We start from the raw sequence: 15,067 nt of genomic DNA, 5'->3' as shown, positions 1-15,067 counted from the left end.
CCCTTCTCACTTAAACCCCCTCCAGTCAGACTTTGCCCCCACCACTTCACTGAAACTACTCTTGTCAAGCTCACCAGGGTCCTCCACACTGCTAAATCCTATGGCTAATTCTCAATCTTTCTTTGAACTTAGCCTAGAGTAGCTTGCTGATGCAGCTGATCAAACACGCCTTTCTTCATTTGGTTTTAGGTACCATACAGGGGTACTTCAAAAAGTTCATGGAGGAATAGAATTAAAAGGTGATATGAATCTTTCCATGAACTTTCTGAAGTAGCCTCATACTCTCCTGGTTTTCCTTCTCCCTCACTGACCTGTCTCCTTGACTGGGTTCTCAACTTACTGACTTCTAGACGAAGAGCTCAGTCTTCCACCTTCTCTACTCTTTTCCAAGGTGATGATATCCAGGCTCATCGTGGCTTAGATGTTACCTTCACACTTGTAACACTAAGTCAGATCTCTTCACATAACTCCAGATTCATACAACCTCTTGCCCAATCCACATGTCCACCTCAAACTGATTTTCTGCTCGTCCTCCCCAAAGTCTCCCATTTCGGGGAGGGCACCTCAGTTACTCAGGCCAAAAACCTTGGAACCATTCTTAACTTTTTTTTAAACTCCCTACATTTAATCTGTGGACTCTATCTTCAAAACTGATTCAGAAACTAGCCACTTTTCACTACCTCTGCCACTACCACTCTGTCTTAGCCACCATCATCTCTCTCTCCAGTTATTACCACAGCATCTTTTTTGTGTGTGTGTGGCTGGCCAGTTTGGAGACCTGAATCTTTGACCTTGTTAAAACACTGCACTCTAACCAACTGAGCTAACCAGCCAGCCCACAACAGCATCTTTTTTTTTTTTTTTTTTTTGTCTTTTTGTGACCGGCCGCACCACGCTCAGCCAGTGAGCGCACCGGCAATCCTTATGTAGGATCCGAACCCGTGGTGGGAGCACTGCTGCGCTCCCAGCGCTGCACTCTCCCGAGTGCGCCACGGGGTCGGCCCCCACAACAGCATCTTAACAAATCTTTGTACTCCACGGTCTCCTCTCAAACAGCACTCAGACTGATAGTCTGAAACCTGAGTTGGAGTCTATCATTCCTCTGCTTATTCCTCCAATAACTCTCCATCTCAGCCAGATGGAGAGAAACCCTTTTAAGTGACTCACAAGGCCCTTCATGACCTGACCCTGAAATGTCCAACTCTTCTACTCCCCATCCAACCCTCCAACACCCCTTATCTCCCTTCTATATTTTTCTCCATAACACTTATGACCATCTGACCTAATATGTTACATATTGGTGTGTTCCTCTCTCCTAACCAGAAGATAAGCCCAATGGAATAATGGATTTTTAAAAAATATGTTACCCTATCCCCAGCATCAGGAACAGTACCTGTTCCACGAATATTTGTGAAATGTATAAATGGGTCTTCAGCTCTCCATCTGAAGAGTGAGAGAGGGAGAAGGGTGGAGGAATGGGAAGTAGGCCAAGTCAACAAGAGTATTTCCTGGCAGTTCTAAGTTTAGAGGCAGAGCACTCTCTTTACACACGTCGTGCCTTTCCACCTGTTGCCACTGGGTGGCACCACCAGACCATCAAACTACCAAGGAGGGAAGAGGCCCAGCCCTGCGCAGGTGCTCACCTTTGAGGCTAGACACTTGTTGGCCTTGGGTCTTGCTGAAGAGAGACAGCTCATTGGTGATGGACTCCAGCATCTTGACAAAGTTGGGCAAGAAGAGGATGACCTGGACATCATGGTTAGCTAGGTGCCTTCCACAACTGATACCCTGAGCTCCCTTCACGTGGGGTCCACATAGCAGGGCCACTGTAGGCCTCTGGTGAACATTTTTGGGATTCAACCTGGCATAGAAGGTAAAGAAGCAGTATCAGCTACAGACTTGCCAATCCCTTGCACCCCACACCAGACAACTGCCTAGAGGCACCCGTTGCTCTCAGAGCTCTCTCCCACTGCTCACCAAGTCCCAGGCTCCAGAGGGGGACAAATTCCACTGCAGGCCAGACCTACAAGGTGGCATTCCCACTGTCCCACACCCCAGTGTTATTTCGTCGCTAGGTTCTCCCACTAAGTAGTTCACCCAGATCTCACTCCATACAACACTGTTACTGCTTTCTGACCCAAGAACGCTTAAATGGTTCCTCCCTGTGTGACCTATTAGGTCCAAACTCTGCTTGACAGAGGCTTTTCCTCTGCAGACTTCTCTGCTCTTCTTCCCCAACATGTCTGCTCCACTCCAACAAAGCTGGTCTCCTCATCCTCTCCTGCGTTTGTATGGCTCTTTCCTGCTTATGCTCAAACTATGTCTCCTGTCCAGAAAGTCCTTTGCTTTTCAAACTTTGACTGCCTTTTCTTTGAGATCCAGTTCAAGGTTTACCTCTTCTGGGATTATTACTCTGGCTCATGCTTCCCCACCCCTCTTTTCTCAACTGATGATAAACTCACAGCAAGTACCAATTTAGGACAGTCAGTTCTAGGGGCCAGGCCGTGGCTCACTTGGGAGAGTGTGGTGCTGATAACACCAAGGCTACCGGTTCAGATCCTATATAGGGATGGCTGGTTAGCTCACTTGGGAGAGCGTGGTGCTGACAACACCAAGTCAAGGGTTAAGATCCCCTTACCTGTCATCTTAAAAAAAAAAAAAAGATAGTTCTAAATTGTCCTCAGTCAGTTGTCAGTCTAAGTTCTCTTTACTGAGCTGCTAATAAGAGCGATGTTGTAGATAATAACGGGACCTATTTCAAAGGATGCTGTGCAGAGCAGTGCCTGACACACAGAAAGTGCTCAATCGGTGCTGACCATCGAGGAGGCAGCAACTAGGGCTGCCCGGCCTCCATGGCTGGTAGCAGTCCTGGATGAAGTAGTCACTTCCAGTTTCCTGCTATTCAAAGCTGTGACTCTGGTCTCAGAGAAGCCACAAGTAAGGAGGTTTGGAGGATTAGCTCTGGAACTGTGCCCAACTTAAAGGCAGCACAGGTGGCTCACAGGACGGGAAAGTATGGAGGAGATGGACAGTAAGGCCATAGGTCCTGCTTAGGGGTGGAGCAGTGACAGTCACTTACCAGTCTCCAAAAGGGAAGAAGATGACAGATGCTGGCAAGCCAAAGAGGAGCTTTGTAACCACCCCCCGTTCCCAAACAAATTTTGGGGAATTTAGCAATGTACTCCACATGGAACCCAAACCATTCATTTTCCCCACTATTTTTTCATCTAGAGGAAATACGATGACTTCTCCCTTCAGACGGCTGCTGCAGGGTTTGGCACCTGACTCACCATGTCTATTCACTAAATGGACTCTCCCTCTCGCCGAGGCACCCCCGACCCCCACCAGCCCCTAATCACCACTCCTGATATGTGAGCCCAAGGGGCAGATGGGAAGGTACCAAACCCCAGCTCCCCTACCCAATTGTAAGGGTGGTTCTAGAAGTTCTCAGGTATGGAGCTCAGGACTGATTTGCATCCCAGCCATAAACTGAATGACAAGTGCCAAGGGCCAGGTCTCTGAAGGTTCCTAAAAGGCAGGCCTCTCATAGGTAGCAGGAGTCTCAAAGCCAGACAGGTGCTATTAGAAACGAAAGGGTCAAAGGGTGGCTTGCTGGTATAAGAATGAACTTCCAGGAGAAGTCCAGGTAAGAGGAGAAGGAAACAAACAACAAACCTGGCAGCATGCAGGAAAGTGAGCTCAGAGAGACACTCACACTAGATGAGCAGCAACTGTCTAAGGAACTGTTCTATGTGTATGTGGGGGGGGGGGGGAACACACTGTGGTGGTAACTTAGCAGAGCATTACCACTTTACATTCAGCCCCTGCCAGTCTAGAGGCATTTACCTGTTGGGTCCTCCAAGGAGGGTCAGTGCCATCTGACTGGCACACACGCCTGTCACCTCCAGTCTCCGCTCCAGGGTCAGCCCATGCTTCTCAGCCACGGACAGCAGCTTTTTATGCAGCTCATAGGAAACACTTGGGACAACCAGGCCAGAGTCTGTGTTCAAAAGAAGGTGAGGAAAGAAAGGGAAAGTGACTATGAGAAACCAGGCCCCAAAATTCTATCCAGGATTCTGTGAATGCCAATATTTTAAGACTAAGCCTCACCTGGCCCATCCTCTTCATCTTCTGGGACTGAGGCATGGTCTGTAGCCCTTCAGAGCTCAAGACTGGATGCAACTGAGTAACAACTTGTTCCAGGTCACCCTACAGCAGGGATGAACTTAAGTTCCCTTAACAGTTCAGCTTTAGACCACAAAGGCCAAATCCACCATGATGTATTTGGTACTACCAAGAAAAGGCCAGCACACAGCATATAACAGTAACCTATCAAACACATTAGAAGAAAACCTGCCTTTCCCAAAGTGGGGGAAATGCCGTCCTAGGCAAGCGGGTTTCCCCTTGTAAAAGCAGACCCTTTATTCTCCCCGAGAAGTGAAACAGACACTAGCTAACCCTTCTAACCTCTGGTCCCTGCTGTTCTCATCAATTTCAAGTCAGGATGACTTGTTCATCCCATCTGCTCTGCATTTCCTCTACTTTCTGTCTTCTACTTAGCCTTTCCTCTTTGCTTAAGAAATCCAGCTATTTGTTTTCTCAAATAATTTATCATTTTCTGCCCATTGGGATGAATGCAAAATTATACTCATACCACAGGGAAAGAATACATGGAAGGAAAGTAACCTACAGTTTGGTTTAAGCTATTTAGAAGAATCTGGAACATGTTTATTCACCATAAAGATAACTCTATAAAAGCTGGGGAGAATCACAACCATTGAAAGTACCCCCTGGGAAAAAAAAGAAAGAAACTAAGACAAAAGTACACTATAGAAAGTATTAGGTTTTTCAAGGCTCAAAGTCAAAGTCTGCAGTAGCTGATATACCTGAAGAAGTCTATAGTATCATTAGATGCAGAAAACCAATACAGAAAAGAAATAGCAAATTGAAAAATTTTTATCTGCAATGGACAGCTCTTGCGTTGACAACCAAGGTCTCCCTCCCTCTAAGATGCCAATACCATCTTACAAATGCCAAGGCCACTGGGCTGGCCCCAGGGGAGCAGACCCTTTGCTAAAGAGCTGCATTTGGCTTCACTGGCTGATGGACCAACAAACACAGATTCGAATTAATAACTCACCGTGGGATTGCATGTAACTAGTTTTGTCTGGATGGGTCAAATAAATGCCTTTTTAGATCCTGTGTCCTCAACTATATTGTACTATAAACTACTCAAAGTAGGGAAATAAACCTTTTTTTTTTTTTTTTTTTTTTAGGATGACCGGTAAGGGGATCTCAACCCTTGGCTTGGTGTTGTCAGCACCACGCTCAGCCAGTGAGCAAACCGGCCATCCCTACATAGGATCCGAACCCGAAGCCTTGGTGTTATCACCACCGCACTCTACTGAGTGAGCCATGGGCCGGCCCCAGGGAAATAAACCTTTTAATTCTGCAGCCTTTGCCTCCTCAGTTTTTCCAACTACATTTATCAACAGAGGTGAGCTCTCATCAGGTACTCAAACATATAAATGTTACAAACCTATTGTTGTTTCTGGTCTGACCTAATTCTAACGTAGAAATTTTCAGTAAATACATCATCATCCCATTGCTCCAGAGCCCTGTATGGACCTGTCTTCCTCACAGGTCATTTCAGGAGAAATCTCTTGAGGTTCTTTCAGGTGTCCAGTCCTGCCTGCATAGAGTCTTAAAATCATACAGAATGAGGCTATGGCTGTATGTTTTAACAATAGAAAACCAAATACGAAGCCCACCTGCAGCACCCAGGTCTGTATTCTCTCAAGGGAGGTAGAATACTAACAATTTAATGTAATGATGATTTTTAAAAATGCCTAACATGTTGAAATAAACACTCTCTTTTCAGATAATTGAGCCCCTCTCCCTGCCCAAATCCTAATCTTGTCTTGGGCTGAGGCAACACATAGTGTCATTATGAGCGCTGAGTCTATCCTCCCACCTCTTTCTGAATGTCAGTCACTGGTGTCCCAGGTGCCAATGCTAGAGGCTGCAGCCTGACCTCGCATGTCAACAGCTTGTTAAAAGAGCCATTTTTATAGCCTGCTTCAAACACGCACATATTATCAGAACAAATTAGGCTGAACGAATTTTCAAGAATACTAAGCCACTAACAACCCTAAACCTGTAAGACAAGTCACGAACCTGCCTATTTCAAACACCCTCTTTACCTGAAAAGTCACACAAGGTAGAGCTTTCACTCAAATCTATGCATTTCTTCACCTCTTTATCAGTACTCTTTTTGCTAGATTTGAAATGGGTCAGGGCAGAGAGTCTTAGGCCTGCTACCCCACAAATCAAGCTTTCTTTCTGGGTCTGGCTCTTGTGCTGTGTGTACAGGCATCCCTCTCCTGTTCTGAGGGCTTTCTGGGAGCAAGCAGAGCATTTTCTGCTAGCTTTCCCCTCACAGTCCTTAAGAGCAAAAACTCATGGTACAGGAAAAGAAAAGCTCACCACACCCTGGCTCGCTAAATGCTGCAGCTAGCAACTGTGTCTCTTACCACCTCCTCATTCATCTGTGTTTGGAGGAAGGGGCACTGTTGATGATTTGGCATATTTTTGTAGCCTAGGGAAAAGCAAGGCCAAGAACCCTTTCTGCTCACAGTCTGGCAGTTGCAGGGTCTAGGACTCAACTGTACTCTACTCTGATTGCTTCTCTGAAAGGAACCTGCAAGCACCACAAAATGTTCCTTTTAAACATTTATACACAAAGTCCAACCAGTCAGACTGACTTATCAGAAACAGGCAGAGGGGAATAAAATGAACTCCAAAGGAAGGGAACCAAGAACATGGAGTGTGAATTGCAAATAATAATATTGCCAAAGCCTGAACATGGGCCAAGCCTAATTATGTTTGGATTGGAAGGTGGATCTTTATTGTTCAGGAATCAAAGCAGTAAAATCAGTTGGTAGAGTTCCCTGAATATTAATATGTATTTTACAGCTGTTGGTGAAACAAGAAAGGGAGATATAATTATAACCAGTTCGTGACAAGCAGAACACTTCCTAGGATCTGATTAACCTTAGGGTATCAAGGAAAACAACTCAGTACAGACCAGGAAAGACTCCTCCTTGCACAACTCATTTCCACAGCATGAGGCTGAGGCCATCTCTTTGGGTCATGGGACCCAGTGGCCCAGCACTCTACAGGCCTGCTGCAGTTGGTCCCTTGTCATGTCACTTCTGCACTGCTCATCCCAGTACATACCATCACTGGCCTTTGCCTCCCTTGTGGACACACATGCATGTTCTCATACTGTCCACGGCACTTCGACACCCTTTAGAACCACATCCAACCTTTCTCCTTCAAACCTGCCCAGACTGTCTACTGCGTAACAAGGCTCCCATGACAAAGTGTCCTCTCAGATCTAACTCAGTCCTCTCACTGACATGGCACTTTAGCTGGAAAGGCTGCATGTGTCCCATCAATAAGGAGCACAGCTCATTAATGGGCATGAGATTTCTCCAGGACTATAAATTCTGATTCCATTTTGTGGCAGTCACAAAATTGGGTGGTGATATAACACTGGTTCCTTTTGGGATATAAAACCACTGGAAAATTTATACCCTCAACTAGCAATGAACAGATAGCCCCTGTAGAACTACTTTACAGCTACCACAAAATGCAATTTTGGTGCCAAGTGCATCTCTGAATGAAGGATTTGTTATAAGAAGCCTAAATACATACTCCCAACACTCCTTATTATGGTCCACAAGGCCTCCCGTGATCTGGTCCCTGTCTACCTCACCCCCTTTACCTTGCACCCAACCTCTGCCATGCCCCAGACAATTTGGCTGATTTCTGATTCTTAAATACTCCCTAGTTCCTTCTGGCCTCATGAAACAGGTCCCTTCACATGTTTTTCCTCTCCTGTTATTCTCTTCTCCCTTCCAAGTCCACCCTCACACACAGCTGGCTCCTCATTCTTCAGATCTCAGCATGCTGCTTATTTCCTTCATTGTATTTAATACATTTGTTAACAGTTTTTACTTTCTGGCCTATCTACCTTGCCAGACTAAGCTCCGTGAGAGCAGTAACTGTGTCTGTCTTGTTCACCGCTGTATTCCTTATTCTCCACTGTGACCTCAGTGCTAACACAGTGCCGGTGAACAGGCTACATAAATGTGTGTTGAATTAGTGAACAAATGGGAAGAAAACCTACACAACAGACTTGAGGTCAGCCTCAGGTTATTCCATTCTGCAGCTGGACAAGGGTGCAGCTGTAACCAAAGGAACGTGAGGGTAAGCCTCTTCTCACTTTCCCCACTTCTTCCCTCCCCCATTTACAACAGTTAGACCAATCCACCTGCCCAGCTGACCTCATTCCTTCAGGCTAAAGCTCCACTGGAACAAGCTTTGGACTCAAGAAGAAAAGAACTTTCCAACAAAATAACTAATTATGAAGGGGTAAATTATCTTTACAATGAAAAATCTGGTGGACAATACCTTAACAAGCAATCAAACTTAGCCCTACTGATGTTATGCCTTGGGAAAGACATAGCCCCACCAAAATCCTAGAAAATATGTTTAACATGAATCAAATCAAAAGGAAACAATCAGTAAATCAAAACCAATGGACATTCTACAAATCAACTGGTCTAGACCCTTCACAAATATCAATATCACAAAATACCACAAAAGTTGTGGGAACTGTTCTAAGTTAAAGGAAACAAAAGAGATATGGTAACTAAATGTAATATTTAATTGTTACACAGGTCATTATTGGGACAATTAAAAAGTTTTGTATATGGGGCCGGACCGTGGCTCACTTGGGAGAGTGTGGTGCTGATAACACCAAGGCCACGGGTTCGGATCCCTATATAAGGATGGCTGGCTAGCTCGCTCACTTGGAGAGTGTGGTGCTGACAACACCAAGACAAGGGTTAAGATCCCCTTACTGGTCATTAAAAAAAAAAAAAAAGTTTGCATACAGAGTGTATATTAGATAGTACTTGTGTATTAACTGAAAATTTCCTTGTAGTGTGGTTGTACAGAGTAATAAATATCCCACTTAACATATACATGGAAGTACTTAGAGATGAAATGTATTAATGAATGTAACTAAATCTCAAATGGTTCAGAAATGTGTGACTGTATGTGCATATATACTTATTTATTTTATGTAAAGCAAATGTGTCAAATGTTAACCAAAATGATAATTTAAATGAATCTAAAGGGTATATTGTTATGTATTATAGTATTCTAGCAACTTTTCTGAAAGTTTGAAGTTTTTTCAATAAAAAGTTGGAAAAAAGAAGAAACAGAGTTAAGTGTTTCCAAATATGATCAACAAATGTTTGCAAAATAGCAATACATCAAGCCAATGATAGGGTGAGGAGTGGCAGGAGATAGAGAAAACAAAGAGTACAAAAACAGACCCTGTTCCCAGAGTCTTACAATCTAGCTGAAAACAAAATGTGTATGTGCAAACATCAGAGAATACACAACAGTCCAAAACCATGTTATCCTGAGCACAATTTCAAAGTGTAGATTTCAAACCAGGAGCCGCAGGCAGGAGGTGTCAAGTTCTCAATGTGAACTACACCTTGAAAGACAGGCAGGACAATAGTCACATGAATAGAAGAGGGACTCTTGGTGGGGGTGGGGAGGAACCAAGAACAAAGTTCCAAAGGCCAGAATGGGTATGACATGTGCAGATAAAAATTGCCTGCAGCCCAGAGGCTGGTGTGAAAGGTCAGCTTAGGGTAGTGGGCAGGGCTAGACTTCAGAAGGCTTTAAAAGCCCAGGTGTTTTATGCAAGTTGCTTTATGCAGGATGAAGTTAACAGGGGTAGACAATGAGTGCAGAAAAACCAAGTAGAATTGATTTCAAGGGACACAGAGAATCTATGGGGTAGCATAAGAAACTAAAAAGTCATGAAAATTTTAAGGGCAATTTTGAAGGAGGAAGATAATCTGGAGCCTGAATTAATATTACTGAGGATAAAAATTTTCTGCCAAGGCTGCTAGAAAAGGAATCCACAGTGTCTGCTATTAAATAGAAAAAAATAGCCTCTTGCGTCCTTCCCAGACTTGAATTTTTATGAGAAGGAAGAGGGAAAAGTGACCACAAAACTTCACGCTAGACATTAAAGAATGGTGATCCCACTGAAAGAAATGGGAATCCCAAAGACTCAAGGATATGGGTGAGTGTGAAAGACTCAGAATTTAAGGAGGATGGTAGATACACTGAAGTCGAACTCCTTTCTTATATTGGCTAGACACCTGTGGCTCTGAAATAGCAAGAGGGCAGATATTAATAAAGCAGCCACATTAGTAGAGACCAATGCAGGTCTGGAATGAACAATGGGCAGCCTGATCAAAAACTAAGGTGTCGGGCCATAATGCGCTAGGCTCCAGATTCTCCAGCTCTTCAAACTAAGTTGCCATGAAGCCTTTTCCAGTAGAAAAGTCGGTAGGAAGCACAAAGGTTCATTACTGGGGTAAGAGTCCAACTGGGGCACCTGATTTAACAGTACTGCTCTGCCTAAAAACTCATGAGATTGCCAGTGACCATGATCAAGCAATAAAGGCCTATGACAACCATCACCTGATCATCCAGGCCCAGAAACCCTGAAGGATTCCAAGTTAAAGGGACTGACTACTTCCTCCACTTCTGGCACTGAAGGATCTGGTACAAGTCCGGGTTCCCAAAATCAACCAAGTTGCTGTCAAGGAAGTCTGCCTGCAGAGACACAATTTCAGCAACTGGGTTCATTAGCTATGCTCAGTGAAAAGTTGTAGACACTTGGTACAGGAGCATAGGTTTATCAGTGCAGATGTTCTAGTCCAGAACACCTCCTAGAATTTACCTCCTGATGTCTCCCTATGGCTCTCCCTTGGAATGACACTCCAGTTGAACCTGACCTAACCTGTAAACACAGGATGGATGAATGAGGTGGGGGGCGTGAGGGTCATGGGCAGACTAAGGTAAACCCATGTGGGTTGGTTCTGCGGTGAAGGCAATGAGATGATGGCCATCTCCACTGTAACAGACACTCGATTCTTTCAGAAGGATTCTATTCAGGAGTGCAACAGGTGCTGAAGGAGGTTTCACTACCCTGAGGGTAAGATACTTAAGTGGCCACTTCTAAACTCCAAGAATTTTTGTGCGTGCGTGCGCGCGCGCGCGCACGCGCACACGCGCGCACACACACACACACACACACACACACACACACACACATATCTCCTGACTACCTCTTCTTGAGGAGATAAAAACACTGCTAGAATGCTTCTTGAGGGACTCTGGGTGACAAGAAGCAGAGGAAGGTAGCCAAGGCTCAGAGGCAGAAATGGAGTGCCAGCTGTAGAAGATAACTGCCAGCCCGGACTGATGAAAGCCAAACTGGTCCTGAGAGGAAGATACATCCCCACCGAGGCTCAAAGATTTATATAGTCAAGGTGGGAAGAGCAGAGCCACAAAGCAGCAGAAACAAACCAACTGAGGCTTTACCAGCAGCTCCACTTCAGAGTAAGAACCAGGACTGCTTTTACCAAGAGAAATGGCTACAGGTAAGTGGGGCTGGAGCTCAGACCAGAGTGCCTCACTCAAGCTTTGACTGGCTCTTTTGTAAGACAGAAAGCAGTAACTCTAGTTCAGGTCACCCTCATACACATGCTGCTCCCTAATCTCAGCAGGCACAGTGTGGAGGTAGAGGTACATCCTTCAGGCAAAGGTAATGGGACAACTGAAGAGATTCAGTGCCTGTACCAGTAGCAACCCCCTGCCTCCCATCTGGGCTTCTGTATACTTGAGGACAGAAGAGGGCTACAAGGAAAAACAAATGGTGGAGGTTAAATAAAAGGCCAACCTGAAAGGAAAGGCTGATTAATACAGAAGAATTTATTAGAACCTAGGGAACAAAGAATTCAAATCGCTTTTAAGTCATTCCTGATCAAAGGTTTAATGGAACACCTACCTCCAGCAAAATGAGGTAATAAAATGGGGTAACAGAGATGCCATAAAAATTGAGAGAAGCACATGAAATACTTAGAACGGTGCTAGGAACATAATAAATACCCAGTGAAAGTTAACTATAATGATGATGATTATAATGATTTTGCTTCTCCTGAACCAAGCCCCCACCCTCCATCTCTAAACCTTGCACACACTTCTATTATTTGTATACTCACACATTTTTACTCTAAGGCCCCTGAAGTGATGGCCTATGACTTATCCAGAGTATTTAAAACTGTGTCTGGCACACAGTAGATATTCTGTAAATGCTGATGCTTTGAAAAAACCTTACTGAAGTAGCCTTTGGAGTTCGCATTTGAAGTCAAATATTTATTTATTTGTTTGTTTGTTTATTTTTGCAGCTGGTCAGTACAGGATCAAAATCCATGGCCTTGATGTTATAAGGCTGCACTCTACCAACTGAGCTAACCAGCCAGCCCTGAAGTCAAATATTTATTGACTAACAATTACAGGCTGGGTTGTGCTAGCTGCTTTTCCACATAATCTCATTTAACTGACAAGTGTCATCCCACTTTACAGATCAGGAAACAGGCTCAGTAGCCTCCCTTTGGCTACACAGCTCAATTTCTTGACTTTACAGAACCCCCCTCATTGAAGCCCTTAACAACTAATAAATCCCTCCCCTCTCTATCTCTCAGTGTGGCAACTCTACTATTTGCTTCCTCTGGGCTCAGCCACAAAGCATTGCAGAAGGAAAAAAAAAAAAAAATTACAAAGCCATGTAGACTTGGCCCGCTATAAACTCATGTTATCTAACTACAACTACACTCTCACTGCCATTCCTCCTGCCCCACAGCTTCAATGCCTCTGAATCCTCTTGCTCATGTAACCTTTGTCCACCTGTCTTCAATCATCATATCCTAGCAAATTCCCCTCCATCACTTCTCTCACATCTTTGTGTTCCTTTCCATTCAGCTTTCCAAACCCCTGGTATGTTAGTTACGTCATGAGCGTGACTGGTCCTACTATGGTCCTTTCTCTCCTCTCATTCTACCCTGAATCCTACTATGAGACCAGTCTTCCTAAAAGAGATTTGGATCATATCACTTTCCAAACCAAAATCCTTCAGGTGTTCCCTATGGCTGTAGGACAAAGATGGCATTGGCAGACAAGGCCCTCTGTGCTCTGGTCAAAAGCTACTTAATTCCTTCTACTCCCCACCACAAACTCTGCCCTGGCTAAACCAGCTGATAACCAATCTCCCACATGGCCCTTTACTCACACTGTGCACCGGCACCCGCCTCAGCTACCTACGAGTCTCCTCCTCTTCTTCTCTACCCAGTGAAACCTTACCCATGCTTCATGGCTTCTGTCCTGCTCCCTTAATGGAGACTTCCCTGATCCAGCCTCTAGGACCTCTCCTACCTCTCAACACCTAGTGCACTTAATGTCCACACCCTCACTGCACTCACAAGGGTACTTCAAAAAGTTCATGGAAAAATAGAATTAAAAGAGAATATAAATCTTTCCATGAACTTTTTGAGGTACTCTTATATATGGTATCCTTTCACCTCCTATTACATTTTAATAATTTGAAGGCAAGAATTGTCTTGGAGTGACTTGCACATAATAAGCAGTGTTTTGACTGACTCAAACTGTCTTAAATATTTTTTACAATATTGTGTGTTGAGCAAAGATTCTTCTCTGAAGCCTCACCACCCTCCTAGGCAGTGTTCTTTGGGGACCTCTCACCATTGAACACAGAACACTCACACATATCTAGCATTTTAAGCTTAACACATACATGCATATTCACACACACACACACACAGAATCTGTCTTCAAAGAATTTCAAATTACAAGTCTGAATCCAGAAAGACCCTAATCTAAGGGGAAAGATCAATCTAGGGGGTGACCACTGGACACCATTATTTAGCAGGGCAGCCACGAGCTAGAAGAATGTCTGATGACCTCTGAGTGTTAGGTCCCTGCCAAAAGACCCAAAAGGGCTTTCCAGAGAGAAAAGACTTGGGTTAAACAAAGTGCTAAATTTAGTTGGTTCCTGAATGTGTTTTCCCAATCAACAAGTCTATTAAAACACTGCCCCCCCACACACACACACAGTTGGCAAAGAATAGTGCCAACAGGAGTATGAGCAATTAGTGAATAATGGCTTATATACTGTCAAAAACACATAAAGTCAGTATGCAGAACACCGGCAGCAAGCTGTCAGAATCCTAAAACCCAAGACATCACCAAATGGGTTATAAACATGTTGTTCTTCTTTTGCTAATGTGGGGATTAGTAGCAAATAAAATCTTTGGTATGCTAGGACATGAATGCTACAAGGCCAGACTGAGAAGTTAACCAGGTCACTCCCGTAAACTGCTGATCTAAATTGATCCATTTCTGAGGCAGTACTAAAGAGAAAAGACTATAGGTATATTTTGCCATTAAACTGCCCTTCTCTTCTTATACTATATTCTTCTTACTCTAATTTATCCACATTCAGTAGAGAAAAGAAGGTGTGATGGATAAGATGTATAAGAGCCTATATCTCTCCAGGCTTATATCCTCATCTGTAAAATGAGAAAATTATACTAGATAATCAAGTAACCTAACGCTAACATTTTATGGTTCTAGATGGTTTCTCCAAATATTCTAAATACTTTGGCTTATTCCAATCCTAACATTTGGATAGTAGATCTAATAGGAAAAGTGTCCTTAGCACTGCACTATCTGAATACCACTCAGTAAAAATCCACTTGAGGCTTGTGCCTTGCAGCTGGAGCAGAGATCACCTATAAGAGAAACTTCTCAGCAAGATAACTGCTTGCTTGCTCTGTTTCTAGCACAGACCCTGCTTGGCAAAAAGGGTTTCATTTCCATTCCTTATCACTGTTAAGAACTAAGAGAAAAACCAGATGGCATGAGGCTGCTGGGCTTCATGTCCCCCCACTGTCATGCACCAGTAGAGTGCCACTTGTTGCTATTTACCACAAGCTGCCATACCTGAGTTCTTGGCCAAGGACTAGCACATGTGGTTTGTAGTATGTTTATTGATGGTAATTTTAGGAAAATATATGAGAAGAGAGAACTTTCACTTGTGTCATTA

The 15,067-nt window shown here is 44.1% G+C and overlaps 1 protein-coding gene across 3 annotated transcripts in view; it reads right to left on the bottom strand.

The window, feature by feature from the left end:
* Positions 1–15,067, bottom strand: part of EDC3 (enhancer of mRNA decapping 3) — a 56,013-nt gene that overhangs the window by 3,497 nt on the left and 37,449 nt on the right. For all 3 annotated transcript variants that reach the window (XM_063089613.1, XM_063089612.1, XM_063089614.1), the window contains 2 exons: positions 3,847–4,000; positions 1,644–1,861 (listed from right to left, as the gene is read on the bottom strand). In XM_063089613.1, coding sequence (XP_062945683.1) covers positions 1,644–1,861; positions 3,847–4,000 — 372 coding nt within the window. The remainder of the gene's footprint in view (positions 1–1,643; positions 1,862–3,846; positions 4,001–15,067) is intronic.

Source organism: Cynocephalus volans, chromosome 3 (genome assembly GCF_027409185.1).
Source record: "Cynocephalus volans isolate mCynVol1 chromosome 3, mCynVol1.pri, whole genome shotgun sequence".
Taxonomy (NCBI): domain Eukaryota; kingdom Metazoa; phylum Chordata; class Mammalia; order Dermoptera; family Cynocephalidae; genus Cynocephalus; species Cynocephalus volans.
This window is presented reverse-complemented; position numbering and strand designations above follow the sequence as displayed.